Raw genomic sequence first — 12171 nt, 5'->3', positions numbered from 1 at the left:
TAGCAGGCAGACCTCTGCTGCCCAGACCGATCCTCCCAAGCAGATGGGAGCTTTCCAGGGGCGAGTGGTTCTTCTTCCATTGAATTTACCATTCTGACACAGCAGACAGTGCCAGCCTACATCCCTTTGTAGGCCCTGTGTCTTTCTTAGTGTTTACAGATGGAAGGTGACAGATTGCGGGGGGGGGGGGAGTTTTCAAGGCACCTTTAAGGAAGACAACAGAGATCTGCAGGCAGTGGTGAGAAGTGGAATTGCTTTTTGTTGGCATTCTGTGACCAGGGGTGGAGGGAGGGTGTGTGTGGTAGGGGCGGTTAGCCCCAGGTGTCACCACTGAGGGGTGTGACAAAATGCCAGGTGGCACTCACTGCAGGGCCTGGGAGTGACGCGGTGGCTTGGGCACCCGCAGGCTCTGCGCTGCTTCTATGGTCCGCCTGCCGCCTCCCCCTCAGCTGTAGGGCAGAGGCCCTGCGGAGGCCCCGTGGAGCGTCCTGCCCCATCTTGCCCCGATGCTGCTGGTGTGATTAGTATAAATCACATGAGATGTCTGAGAAGAGTGTGGGAACGGAAGACTGTCCTATCTCTTCCATCTGAGCGTGTTATTGTAACTGTACTTTCACTTTTGCAGTATGCAAGATTTGTTGTTCTGCCAGAGCTTAGAGAACACAGACGTGATTATGGACTGTCTGTATAGAATCTAAATAAAATGTAGTTTAGATCTACAGATGTTTCTTTCTTCTTGCTGGGTGATGCTAGAAGACTTGTGTGCAGTTTTCAGATGAAAAGTGTCACAGAAAGGCACTCTGGAGATGAAGGGACATGTCATTCCAGAGATGTGCCTACCGGGAGACGCTCAGAGGTCTGGGGGGGGGGTCTCAATTTCCCCCAGAGCATTTTTCCAACAGCCCCACCCCTGTGGGCAGCTGGCCCTGCCCCTAGCGCCCGATCGGCTTGCTCTGCCATTGTCTGTGACGTCACAGCAGCTCACCTGATTAGAGACTTCACTGCTGCAAGCAGAGTACAATGTAGATTACTCATTTAGTCCGAACTCAGGACATGCTAAAGCTGTTTTCTTCTCCCTCCCTTGCACCTTCCAGGTCCTAAGTACAGGGGTCAAGTACAGAAGCCAATGAAGAATGGCAATGGAATCTTATTTCAATCTTGGGAAAGTGACTTTCACTGCTCCTGAGGGCAGCAGGCTAGTTAGGGGTGTGGGCGGCAGGCTGCATTGCACACACAAATCTGTTCTCCAGCTGAAGGATACAACCAGGGGGATGCTGCCATAACACCCCCCGCCCCGTATCTGCTGCATGAGTTAAGGCCAGGTCTGATTATAGGTCACACCCACAGTATACATTTGAAGCAGATTCCATTCCCTGAAGAATTCTAGGTAATGTAGTTTACCCCTCACAGAGCGACAGTCCCCAACATTTTAACAAACTACAGTTCCCAGGATTCTTGGGGACGACAATGGACCATGTCGCTTTGAATTAGTTTCAATGTGCTTAAAATGTGTGGTGTGGGTGTGAACATAATCTTATGTCTGTATAATTGGAAGCAATTCTCACGGAGACTTTTCAGTTATATTTGCAATTTTTGGAAATCTCATTGACGCCAAAATAAGCACCGATGAATCAACAAACTGAATTAGTGAAATAAAGTCTCTTTTTTTTTGTTTTTGTTTTGGTGGGGTGAGGATTTCATGAAAGTGTTTATCTGGGTCAATTGCATGAATTTTTGGTTGAATCACTGTTTTGCACAAGCTCTAGAATCCAGACATAGTTGCCAAGTATTATTTTTATTAACATTTCTCAGATGCCTTTTACAAGCCAGTCTCAGGGTGACCTACAAACAATACAAAAGGCTTTAAGCATAAGAGCAGCGAACAATGGTTTATCTGTACAATACTAAAACCACCCCAATGAAGTGCCTAAATCATCAGTCACACAGTAGCAAATGCCACTCAACAATTAGCGAGCATCCTATCACATACCATGGCGTTGCTTTCCTAGAATGCAAGGTGATTAGGAACTCCTTTTTTAAAAAAGGAGTCTTCTATTTCTACTTAAAAGATGCCAAAGCACAGCAGTATTTGTAGTGCACCGTGCCAACTTCTACATGTAATGCAAACAAGGTGGAATATCCTGAAAATTGTTTCCTTTGTGCCTTCTCGGATTTGATTCCTCAGGTGCATCCCAGACACTTGTAATAAAATGGAGCATTTGCATAGTGCTGAGCACAGATGAAGACTGCACATCTGTTTACATGCGCAAATACATATATCTGCCCCAAAGGTTTCCATAATTTAATAAGTGCTTTGTGTAGGGCACCTCACCTCGGATTAAATTAGCTTGTAAATCAGGTGGAAATGCTTTATTTGCATGGTGGGCTTTTGCTTTTTATTCCCCCCTACTTGTTTTGCAGTGGATTAGCTTGTCCTCCTTACCTCGCCAAATAATACAATCTACGAGAGCACTGCAGAAATTAGCAATTGATATTTAGAGTGCCGTTATCAAGTGGAAAGTAGGCGATGCCTATCTGTAGTACCTAAGGCAGAGCAAAGGTCCCAATGGTCACAACACTAATGAGGATTTGGGAACTGGGTTGTTGCTGTTGTTTGTTCAGAAGACAAAGACAGATTAAAGAAACATAGCTAAAGAACATATAAAAGGTTATAGTTTAAAATCCATTAAACTTTCTATAGAATTAAAACGTATCAGTTAGAATGCAGATAGTAAACAACACCAACACACACACACACACACACACACACACACACACACACACACAAAAACACACACTTAAGAGCCCTTTCCTTAAAAGCAGTCAGTTTGCAAAAACCTGCCAGTAGAAGAAAAACAAGGAGGGAGCTGGTCTAGCCTCTCTAGGAGGGGAGTAACAAAGCCTGGGAGCAGCCACCAAGAAGGTCCAATCCTGCACCCCCAACATATGTGCCTGTAAGAGTGGCAGGACTGAGAGAAGAGACTCCCCAAAAGATCTCAGAGCCCAGGAAGTCCATGCGAGAGAATACAGTCCTTCTAAATGCCTGGGTTCTACACAGAGTTCTTCCTCCCAGCTTGCTACTGTCTCAACAGTTTCAATGAACTCTTCCAAACCATTGGATTGTTTCTGACTTTTTTTTTTAATGTAGGGAAACATTTACAACACCCCAATTCTCACATCCAATATCACTTTGAGATATTTCAAATATCACTTTCAAAAACCACCCTGTGTTTATGCCTTGTTAAAGGTGTGATTCTACCTTCTCCATATTTGCATTCATTAATTTTGCAACCAGCTGACATCCATTGATGAAAAACCAATTTAATTAGAGATAGCCTAGGAATGTGTCATTGCACTGTAGGTATCAACAGTTCAAAATGCATCTCAGCAGGTGCATTTTGTGCTGCTGCACTGCATGATGCTTTAGGGAAAGGCTCATTGGTGGAGCATCTTCCCAGGTTCCATCCCTGGCATCTCCAGGTAGGACCAAGACAGACCTCTACTTTGACACCTAGGAGAACTGCCAGTCAGTGTAGACAATACAGAGCTACTGTATATAGTGCAATGGCCTATATATTTCCCACTTGGTAGAAAGCAACTTCCTAATGTTTCTCTATTTAGGAATATTCTATATTTAGTATTCAGGCACATGCATTTAGGTGCTTCAGTAATCCATTGTGTTCAGATGTGTGTGCCCTAGAGGCAAAATGAATTACTCACTCATTTGAGACATACAAGTTCTGGGGATCCTACTACAAGCAGGGACCTTGTATAGTGATGTGGAATGGCAGGCTGTGAACCACGTTAGATGTTTGCACATTGCAGACAAGATCCATCCACTCCCTGTTCACAAGATTTCATATCCCAGGGAGATAGCAGGATCTGCCACCCCATTGATCGCCAGATTTAATTCAGATGATCTGATTGGCTCCCACACTGCTCCATGTGAGTCCTTCCTGAAGTTGTGTGCTTGGTGGAAGAGAATGACCATCTCAGATAGAAGGAATGTACTGTTCTTTGGGCTAGAAATGTAACAATGAATTCAAAATAACAAATAAATAAATGAGGATGGTTGGCCAGCCTCTTTCACTAGCCTGTCTGCGCAAATCCTATTCCTTTGACTTGTTCTTATGCATGGCTTTCAAAGTGGATTATACAAATTTGTGGAGGACATTGCTCTTAACAGCTGCTAGCCACAATGGCTATGTTTTACCTCCAATGTCAGAGGCGTTATGCCTCCGAATACCTATTGCTGGGAATCCATCTCAGGAGGGCAGAGACCAGTTGACACTCAATGCCCAGCTTGCATTCCTCTGCTGGGCATCTGGTTGGCTACTGGGAGAACAGGGTGCTGGACTAGAGAGGCAATTGAACCGATCCAGCAGGGCTCTTGTTATGCTCTTATGTTTTTAACTGGAATATTTAAGACTGGACCAAAGAACACACAACCCTAACTTTTTTTTTAAAAAAGATAAAATTAAGAATAATATTTCATTTCCAGGGACTGTTCAGCTTGGCTCCGGCAGACAGATTACAGACCTCCAGCCTTTGCAATTCAACCGCAGAGTCTGACAAAGCCCCCATGATCACAATAAAGTGAATTATAGCTTTAATGCAAACAGTATTATTCACATAACCCCTAAAGCCTGTTTCTGCCGAGGTGGTTTTGAATAATGCTTTTGGACTTCCCCATCCTGCTGTTTGTACCTTGCCCCTGCCCCTGTCTGTGGAGTCGAAGGGCTTTGCTTCTTTCTCTCCCCCTTCTGCTTTTCCTTCTCCTAAAGAGAATATAATCACTCGATTCTGCCTAAAATTAGAGGCTGCTGTAAAGCTTGTGTGGCAGATGATACTGTTTGTGAATAGTGATCTTTGCAAAGCAATTGCCTGGTCTGTTCCTCCTTAATGACATCCTTGAGAAAGGGGAATGAAAGGCGGGCTGGGGGAATCTGTGCTAAATCAGTGAATATTGATCCTAGTTATGGCTCTTTTGCTTGTTGTTTGTCATTGTTATTATTGTGGGTTGTTGATAATTAGAGGGAATGACAGGGCTCCACTAATCCAGCCAAATTGCCTGGAGATTAGAGATTTACGCAAGGCCCCCGTCAGTGGGTGTTGGAGCAGCTGGTTACGAAAGCTCCAGGCCTGAGTAAATGGCAGACACTCCATCCTTCCTGGCAGAATATGGGGTGTTTGCAGAAGCCTAATGCCAGGTGCTAGTGTGAACCATCAGGACTGGGTTCACAAGGGAGGGGGGGATAACAAATTGATTAATATGGCTTGAGGCCCATGTCAAAAGTATCTGAGAGAAGGTACAGTGAGGGCTAGCTCCATGTGAAGCCCCCTTCCCAACATCCTTCACCATCACCGACCCCTGAAGGATTGCCAGCTGCAGAGAGAAACACTACAAACTACAGAGGGCGATAGCAATCTGCCTGCCATTTTACATTTCCCACAATGCATTTGGGAGGAAAGGCCATAGCTCAGTGCTAGAATACCCATCTTGCACGTAGAAGGTCCCAGGTTCAATTCCTGGCATCTCCAGGTAGCGCTGGGATCATCTCCCTGCCTGAAAACCTGGAGAGCCATGTTGGTCAGTGTAGACAATACTGAACTTGATGAGCTCAGTGTAAGACAGCTTCCTCTCTGTTTGCATGTTGGTGTTGTGTCCCTCCAGACCACTGTCAGAAATTCACAGTGGCAGCTTGTCTTCTGAGGCTCAGTCGCCACTGTCAGTTGGCTCTGCCAGGGCCAGAGAAATGGGTGAGGGACAATATCCATGTAATTGGCCTTGCCCAGGGCACATGGACTTTCAAAGCTGTCCAAGAGTGCTGAGTTTGGGTGGTGGCCCTGGCTACAGGTTCTGGGGGCCCTTGGGCAAGAGACACACTGCAGGAACCCTTCTAGAGCTCACCCAGCTTTTCCTTGTTGCTGGCACTGCTGCCTGTTCCATTGCCTTCTTCCTTTAGGTTGTGGAGACTTTTTCAGTCTGAGGGCTGCATTGTCTCTTAGACATCCTTCCGTGGGGCATGCCAGGGACTGAAGGAAACTGGAGTCCTGAAACATCTGGATGGCAGCAGAGGTCCCTTATTCCCAGTCTAGATCACACTAGGAAGCTTCCTCCTGCCAAATCAGAAAATGGGTTCATCTAGCTCAGTATTGTCTACACTGACTGGTAGGGGACACTCCCAGCCTTATCCAGAGATGCCAGGAATTGAACATTCAAGATAGATGCTCTTTCACAGAGCTGTGCAGCTCACTGTCTGACCTAATTGGTGTAGCAGGACAAAACTGAGCGCTGGGATCCAACTGGGGGTTGCGTGCACCAGACCCTTCCTGACACTGCTCAGATATGCAGCCTCCTCCTTCTCATCTCTCCTCATCCTCTCCTGTCTTGCCTTTAGTTAGCGGGTTGACTGCCTTGGCTCAGCAAAAGGCAATTAAGCCGTCCCCATAAAATAAACATGAGCGAGAGTCGCCTGCCGATTCACCAGGCATGTATTTGCCTGAGTGCTAATTTGTGGAGGATTGAGGGCTCAGTCTGCAGTGATCAACCCAGAGTGCTCTGGATTATGCAAACGCAGTTCGGTAATGGTGTGATTTCTCCCTCCTCTGGCTGCTGAAATTTATGTTTGCAACCTAAGTTGACAGGGAAGTTTCATTCCTTGGATCAAGATGACTTTCCCACAGCCTGTGTGATGTAATGGGTAGAGCAGTGCTAGCCCATATTGGACTACAACTCCAATCATCCCTGGCCACTGGGTGTGATAGCTGGGGTTGATGGGGCTTGTAGTCCTACAATGTATGGAGTGTTGGCTATCCTGGGTTAGTGTCTGACTAGGAGTGGTGGGACTTGGGTTCAAATGCCTGCTCAACTCCACAGCTCACTGGGTGACTTTGAGGTGACCATCTCTCAGCCTAACCTACTTGGCAAGGTTATTGAGTCAATAAATTCCAGGGGCAAAGGGAGATCCTGTCTGTTGTACTTGGAAGATGGTGTGTGTGTGGAAACACGGGTCCTATCTTTGCCACAGGATGTTGCAACAACAACAACAACAACAACATTTTTTTTATACCCCGCCCACTCTGGGCGGCTTCCAATGGAATATTAAAATACAATAACCTATTAAACATTAAAAGCTTCCCTAAACAGGGCTGCCTTCAGATGTCTTCTAAAAATCTGGTAGTTGTTTTTATCTTTGACATCTGGTGGGAGGGTGTTCCACAGGGCAGGTGCCACCACCAAGAAGGCCCTCTGCCTGGTTCCCTGTAACTTGGCTTCTCGCAGTGAGGGAACCACCAGAAGGCCCTCGGCGCTGGACCTCAGTGTCCGGGCAGAATGATGGGGGTGGAGACGCTCCTTCAGGTATACTGGACCAAGGCCGTTTAGTGCTTTAAATGTCAGCACCAATACTTTGAATTGTGCTCGGAAACGTACTGGGAGCCAGTGTAGGTCTTTCAAGACTGGTGTTATATGGTCTCAGCGGCCGCTCCCAGTTACCAGTCTAGCTGCTGCATTCTGGATTGGTTGTAGTTTCCGGGTCACCTTCAAAGGTAGCCCCACATAGAGCACATTGCAGTAGTCCAAGCGAGAGATAACTAGAGCATGTGCCACTCTGGCAAGACAGTCTGCTGGCAGGTAGGGTCTCAGCCTGCATACCAGATGGAGCAGATAAACAGCTGCCCTGGACACAGAATTGACCTGCACCTCCATGGACAGCTGTGAGTCCAAAATGACTCCCATTTCAAAGAATGTCAGACTCTGCATGCAAGACAAGTTGTTGGAGGATACGCCTATCATTTCTCAGTAGCCACAATGGTTATGTTCTACCTTCACTGTCAAAGGCAGTATGCCCTTGAATACTAGTTGACCACTGTGAGAACAGGATGTTGGACTAGATGAGCCTTTGACCTGTTCCAGCAGGGCTCTTCTTATATCCTTAAGCACACTTTGTGCATGTGGAATCTTGCCATCATTCCATGGCTCCCTTTGGTGTTCTGACTGCTGGATTCCAATGCTGGGGAAGATCCATGGTATATTCCTCCCAGGAACATACAGTCTCAGCAAACAGATGGTGTGTGTGTATGCTTGGGTGGACTGGGGGCTGTGTATTTAAATACTGCCTCATTAATATATAATGACCAACATATGGAAAGCTTAACAGAGCGCTGGGATGGAACTCGGAATGGAACATTGCCCATTTGGGGGTACAGTTGTGCCCCATGATATTTCTTGATGTAGTTGTTAGGCTGTGAAAACAGTACATCTGTGGGGAGCAACTTTAAACATTGCCAGTTTGGGGAAATGTTTGTGTTCATGATATTCCCTTGTTGTAGTTAAGGAGCTGTAAGGAAAGCTGTCTTAACAAGACTGTATTTTGACACCCACCCAACCACTTTTCTTCCCGAAACCCTTCCTTGTTTCAGTCCCCGGTGGCATTGCTTCGGAGTCCCTCACATTCACCCCCTTGGAGGACATGATTTTTCTGAAATGGGAGGAACCAGTGGAGCCCAATGGCCTCATCACGCAGTACGAGGTATGTTGTAAAGCCCTTTTGGGGATTCCTTGTCTTTTTACCAGCATTAAAGAGATCTTATTTATTTTATGTATTTGCTATTACATTCTGCTTTATCTTTCTGAATAAACACAAAAGTGGCTGCTATACAAAGCACAGAAACAGGAACACGTCAAATGCAAGAAACAGTACAGTTAAAAAACCGGAAAAAAACCCAAGGCTGAGCTGGCAACAGATCCACCGAATCCACAGCAGCTGGAGATAAGCACCAGCTAAAAAAAAATCAAATGGAAACAGATATGCTTGCTGAAGCAAAATTCAACAGCAAAAAAGAATTTCAGTAGAATCTGAATGCTTATTGCAGAGTCAACTCTTTATTTGGCGTCTGAAGGTGCACAGCATCATGGATAGGTGGTCCCTCGGGGAGGGGCGGGCTAGTCTGTGCACTGAGAAATTCCTCCACCTGATAGATATCCTCCAATCTTCAGCCAGAGTGAGCTCCCAAACAGGACCTCAGCTGTCAATCAGAATGCAAGAAGTTCAATGCATGGTGGAGTGTGATCTTTCATATATCTCATGGCCTTTGGGTATCTAGTTCCCCAAGCATTTATGGCTTTATGGGTAGGAAGCAGGACTTTGATTTGAGCATAGAAACAATATGCAGCCTGTGGACATCAGACAACACTGGAGTAATATGATCAGTTGGCCATATTACTGGTGGCAACATTTTGCATCATTTTACAGTTCCAGGCAGTTTTCCAGGGCAGCCCCAAGTGCTCATGTTGCAGTAGTCAAGCCAAGTGTATTAACTACATGATATTTATGATCGGGGCACCACTGAGCCTCTTGGGCTTGCTGATCAGAAGGTCTGTGGTTTGAATCCGTGTGACGGGGTGAGCTCCCGTTGCTCTGTCCCAGCTTCTGCTAACCTAGCAGTTCAAAAGCATACCAGTGCAAGGCGTCCCATTGCGCCAGAAGTCACATGACCCAGAAAGCTGTCTGTGGACAAACATCGGCTCCCTGGGCCTGAAAAGCAGAGATGGGGGCCACATCCCATAGTCAAATTCAACTGGACTTAACTGTCCAGGGGTCTTTTACCTTTACCTTTACCTTTTAACTATTAACTGCATGATATTTACTCTATTAACTTATCAATGAAACGTCCATATGAAGAAAAACAATATTTTTTGAAGCAATAGGCAAACTTTAGATTATGCACTCGTGTGTCGCAGCAGGCATCATCTTGTGGAAGAAGGAGACAGCAGGGATGTTGCCTCTTTTAAGATGGTGCTTTTCTGCAGGTTTTTAAAGAAGTGCCTGTTTGTTTGTTACATTTCCACAGCACCCCAAAACCAACATTCTCAGGGTGGTTTGCAATTAAGCTTAAAATACATAAAATAGAACAAGACCTTAAATCTAGGGCAGAAGAAAACCAGAACAATCCAAAACCACGATAAAACCAGCAAGATGGGGATCACGGCAGCTTAAGAGATCTTTGGAACTCTAAAACACTTCCTGAAAAACCAGGGAAAGGAGACGGGTGGGATTAGTAACCAATGTTAGTCCTACTCAGAGTAGACCCCTTGAAATTCATGGGCATTGCTAACATGGATGACTTAATTTTAATGGCTCTACTCTGCACAGAACTTAGTTGGAAACAATTCAGTGTTTTTACCTGGTGCCAGAAAGATCCCAGAGTGGATGGTAGGAGAGCTGGGAAGGCATTCCATAGCCAGGGTGCCACCACTGAAAAGGCCCTCTCTTTGGGATCCCCCCACCACCTGCCAGATGTTATTGGGTGGGTGGGTGGTGGTCTCAAAAGATCACCATGCAGGTATTTGTGTGAGATTAGGCAATCAGCCAGGTAACCCAATGCCAAACTGTTTAACTCTGTCTAGTTTATTCCCAGTAGTTTGAACTGAGTCTGGAAATAGACTGGAAACCAGTGCAGTGGAGTATAGCAAGGTCACATCTACCACATCCATTATTAGATTGTTGTTGTTCTTGTTTTATTATGCATTGTGTGGTTTTTTATTGTAATTTTATGTTGTGAACCTCCTTGAGAAGGGCAGTATACAAATTTAATTACATCATCATAGTCATCACTCTTATAGCTCCTTAACTGTCATGGCTTCCCAAAATAATTATGGGAGCTGTAGTTTGTTAAGGTTTCCCTAACAGCTCTCGGCACACTTAACAAACTACAGTCCCCAGAATTCCTTGGGCGAAGCAGGTTCCCCAACCACCTCGATGGTGTATAGGGTTGGGTGTTGGTGTGGAGCCAGTTGACAATAAGCTTGAACTGCAAAGCATAACATGGATGCTGAGCTCTAGAAATTCTGCAAGCTGTCATGCCAGGTCAGACATGTTGGGCAACAGCACACCTGGTGATGGCCCTTTGCATGTCAGGCTAGGCTTAAGCAATGGATAGAGGTTGCTTTTTTCCTCAGAAAGGCATTGTCGTCTCCATTCAAAGCAGAGAGAAAAGGGATACATTGTCTTTTGATAGTTTCTTGAATGAAGCCAGCTGTGTGGTGCGCTATTTTTTTTTTGGGGGGGGGATTCTTCCACATCCCCTCCCAAATGCAGCCAGGCAAAAAAAGCCCTCTTATCTCTTTTTTTCCCTGCTTTTCTGCCCTCTCTGGCATCAACAAAAATTATTAGAGCGCAGAAACAGCGGCGTGAAGAAAGCTGATTCTTATCTCTGTGCTGCTCTGACTGCCCTGCCTTGGGCTGAATGCTGCCTCCCGGAGAATTGACACAGGCTCCATTGTAATTCCAGAGACATGTTTTACAGTCTCGGAGATTAAGGACAACTTTATAGTTCCTTCCAAACCCCATTGTTTAGAATGCAGAATTCAAGCAGCTTTTCATTCCCCTTTCTAAAAGTTTTCAGGCTGGCCCCATTCTCACCGTGGTGATAAATTTTGTTTCTGGACCACTTGAGACTCCAGGCAGGGGATCACAATTGATTGGCTCCTCCTCTATACCAAAAGCATATAGAGCGTGAGTTGGGGTGGGGGGAGAGGGCAGGAGAGGAAAAAGGAATCTGACTGACTGCCCTCCCCTACTCCTGATCATCCTCACTGGATGTGCTGATTAACACCAGGTGAAAAGGTCAGAGTAACATCACAGCCACCCACTTTGGCCTCTGGACACACAAATTTCTGTCTCTGGCCAAATAAACTTTTGCCCCTGTCCTTGCTGGCAGCTGGCATGTGACCCTTGGAAAGTGGCTCATGCAGGAATGTTGCCTAAGGTTCCCTACCACTGGTATATGTGAGTGGTGAGCCCTTGCTTGGAATTTGAAGTGATAGTCCAGACAGTATCTCTCTAACTACCCTACTTAGAACTAGGGCACAATATTTCACTGAATCTCTACGGTTTGTTATGTCTTTCCAGGTGAGTTCAGTCCCTGCTTGCTGTAACACATCGAAAGAAAGAAAGAAAGGCAGTAATAATAATAATAATAATAATAATAATAATAATGCCCCTGGAAAACACCAGCAAAACGGCCTCCTGTTGGTTGATGCACTGGGCTTCCATTCTACTGTTTTTAGAACATAGGAAACTGGAAATATCCTATTTTATTCCATTGGGTCATCTCCCTTGATATTCCAATATATTGCCTACTCTGGCTGATAGCAGAAATGGCAAA

General features: G+C 45.6%; 1 protein-coding gene across 10 annotated transcripts in view; it reads left to right on the top strand.

Annotated features, from left to right (window-relative positions):
• The window catches only part of PTPRU (protein tyrosine phosphatase receptor type U), a 375331-nt gene that overhangs the window by 232722 nt on the left and 130438 nt on the right, over positions 1-12171 (top strand). For all 10 annotated transcript variants that reach the window (XM_081015389.1, XM_081015387.1, XM_081015391.1 and 7 more), the window contains exon 9: positions 8425-8534. In XM_081015389.1, the coding sequence (XP_080871515.1) occupies positions 8425-8534 (110 nt within the window). The remainder of the gene's footprint in view (positions 1-8424; positions 8535-12171) is intronic.

This window comes from Podarcis pityusensis (assembly GCF_964106645.2).
Source record: "Podarcis pityusensis genome assembly, chromosome: 8".
Classification (NCBI taxonomy): domain Eukaryota; kingdom Metazoa; phylum Chordata; class Lepidosauria; order Squamata; family Lacertidae; genus Podarcis; species Podarcis pityusensis.
This window is presented reverse-complemented; position numbering and strand designations above follow the sequence as displayed.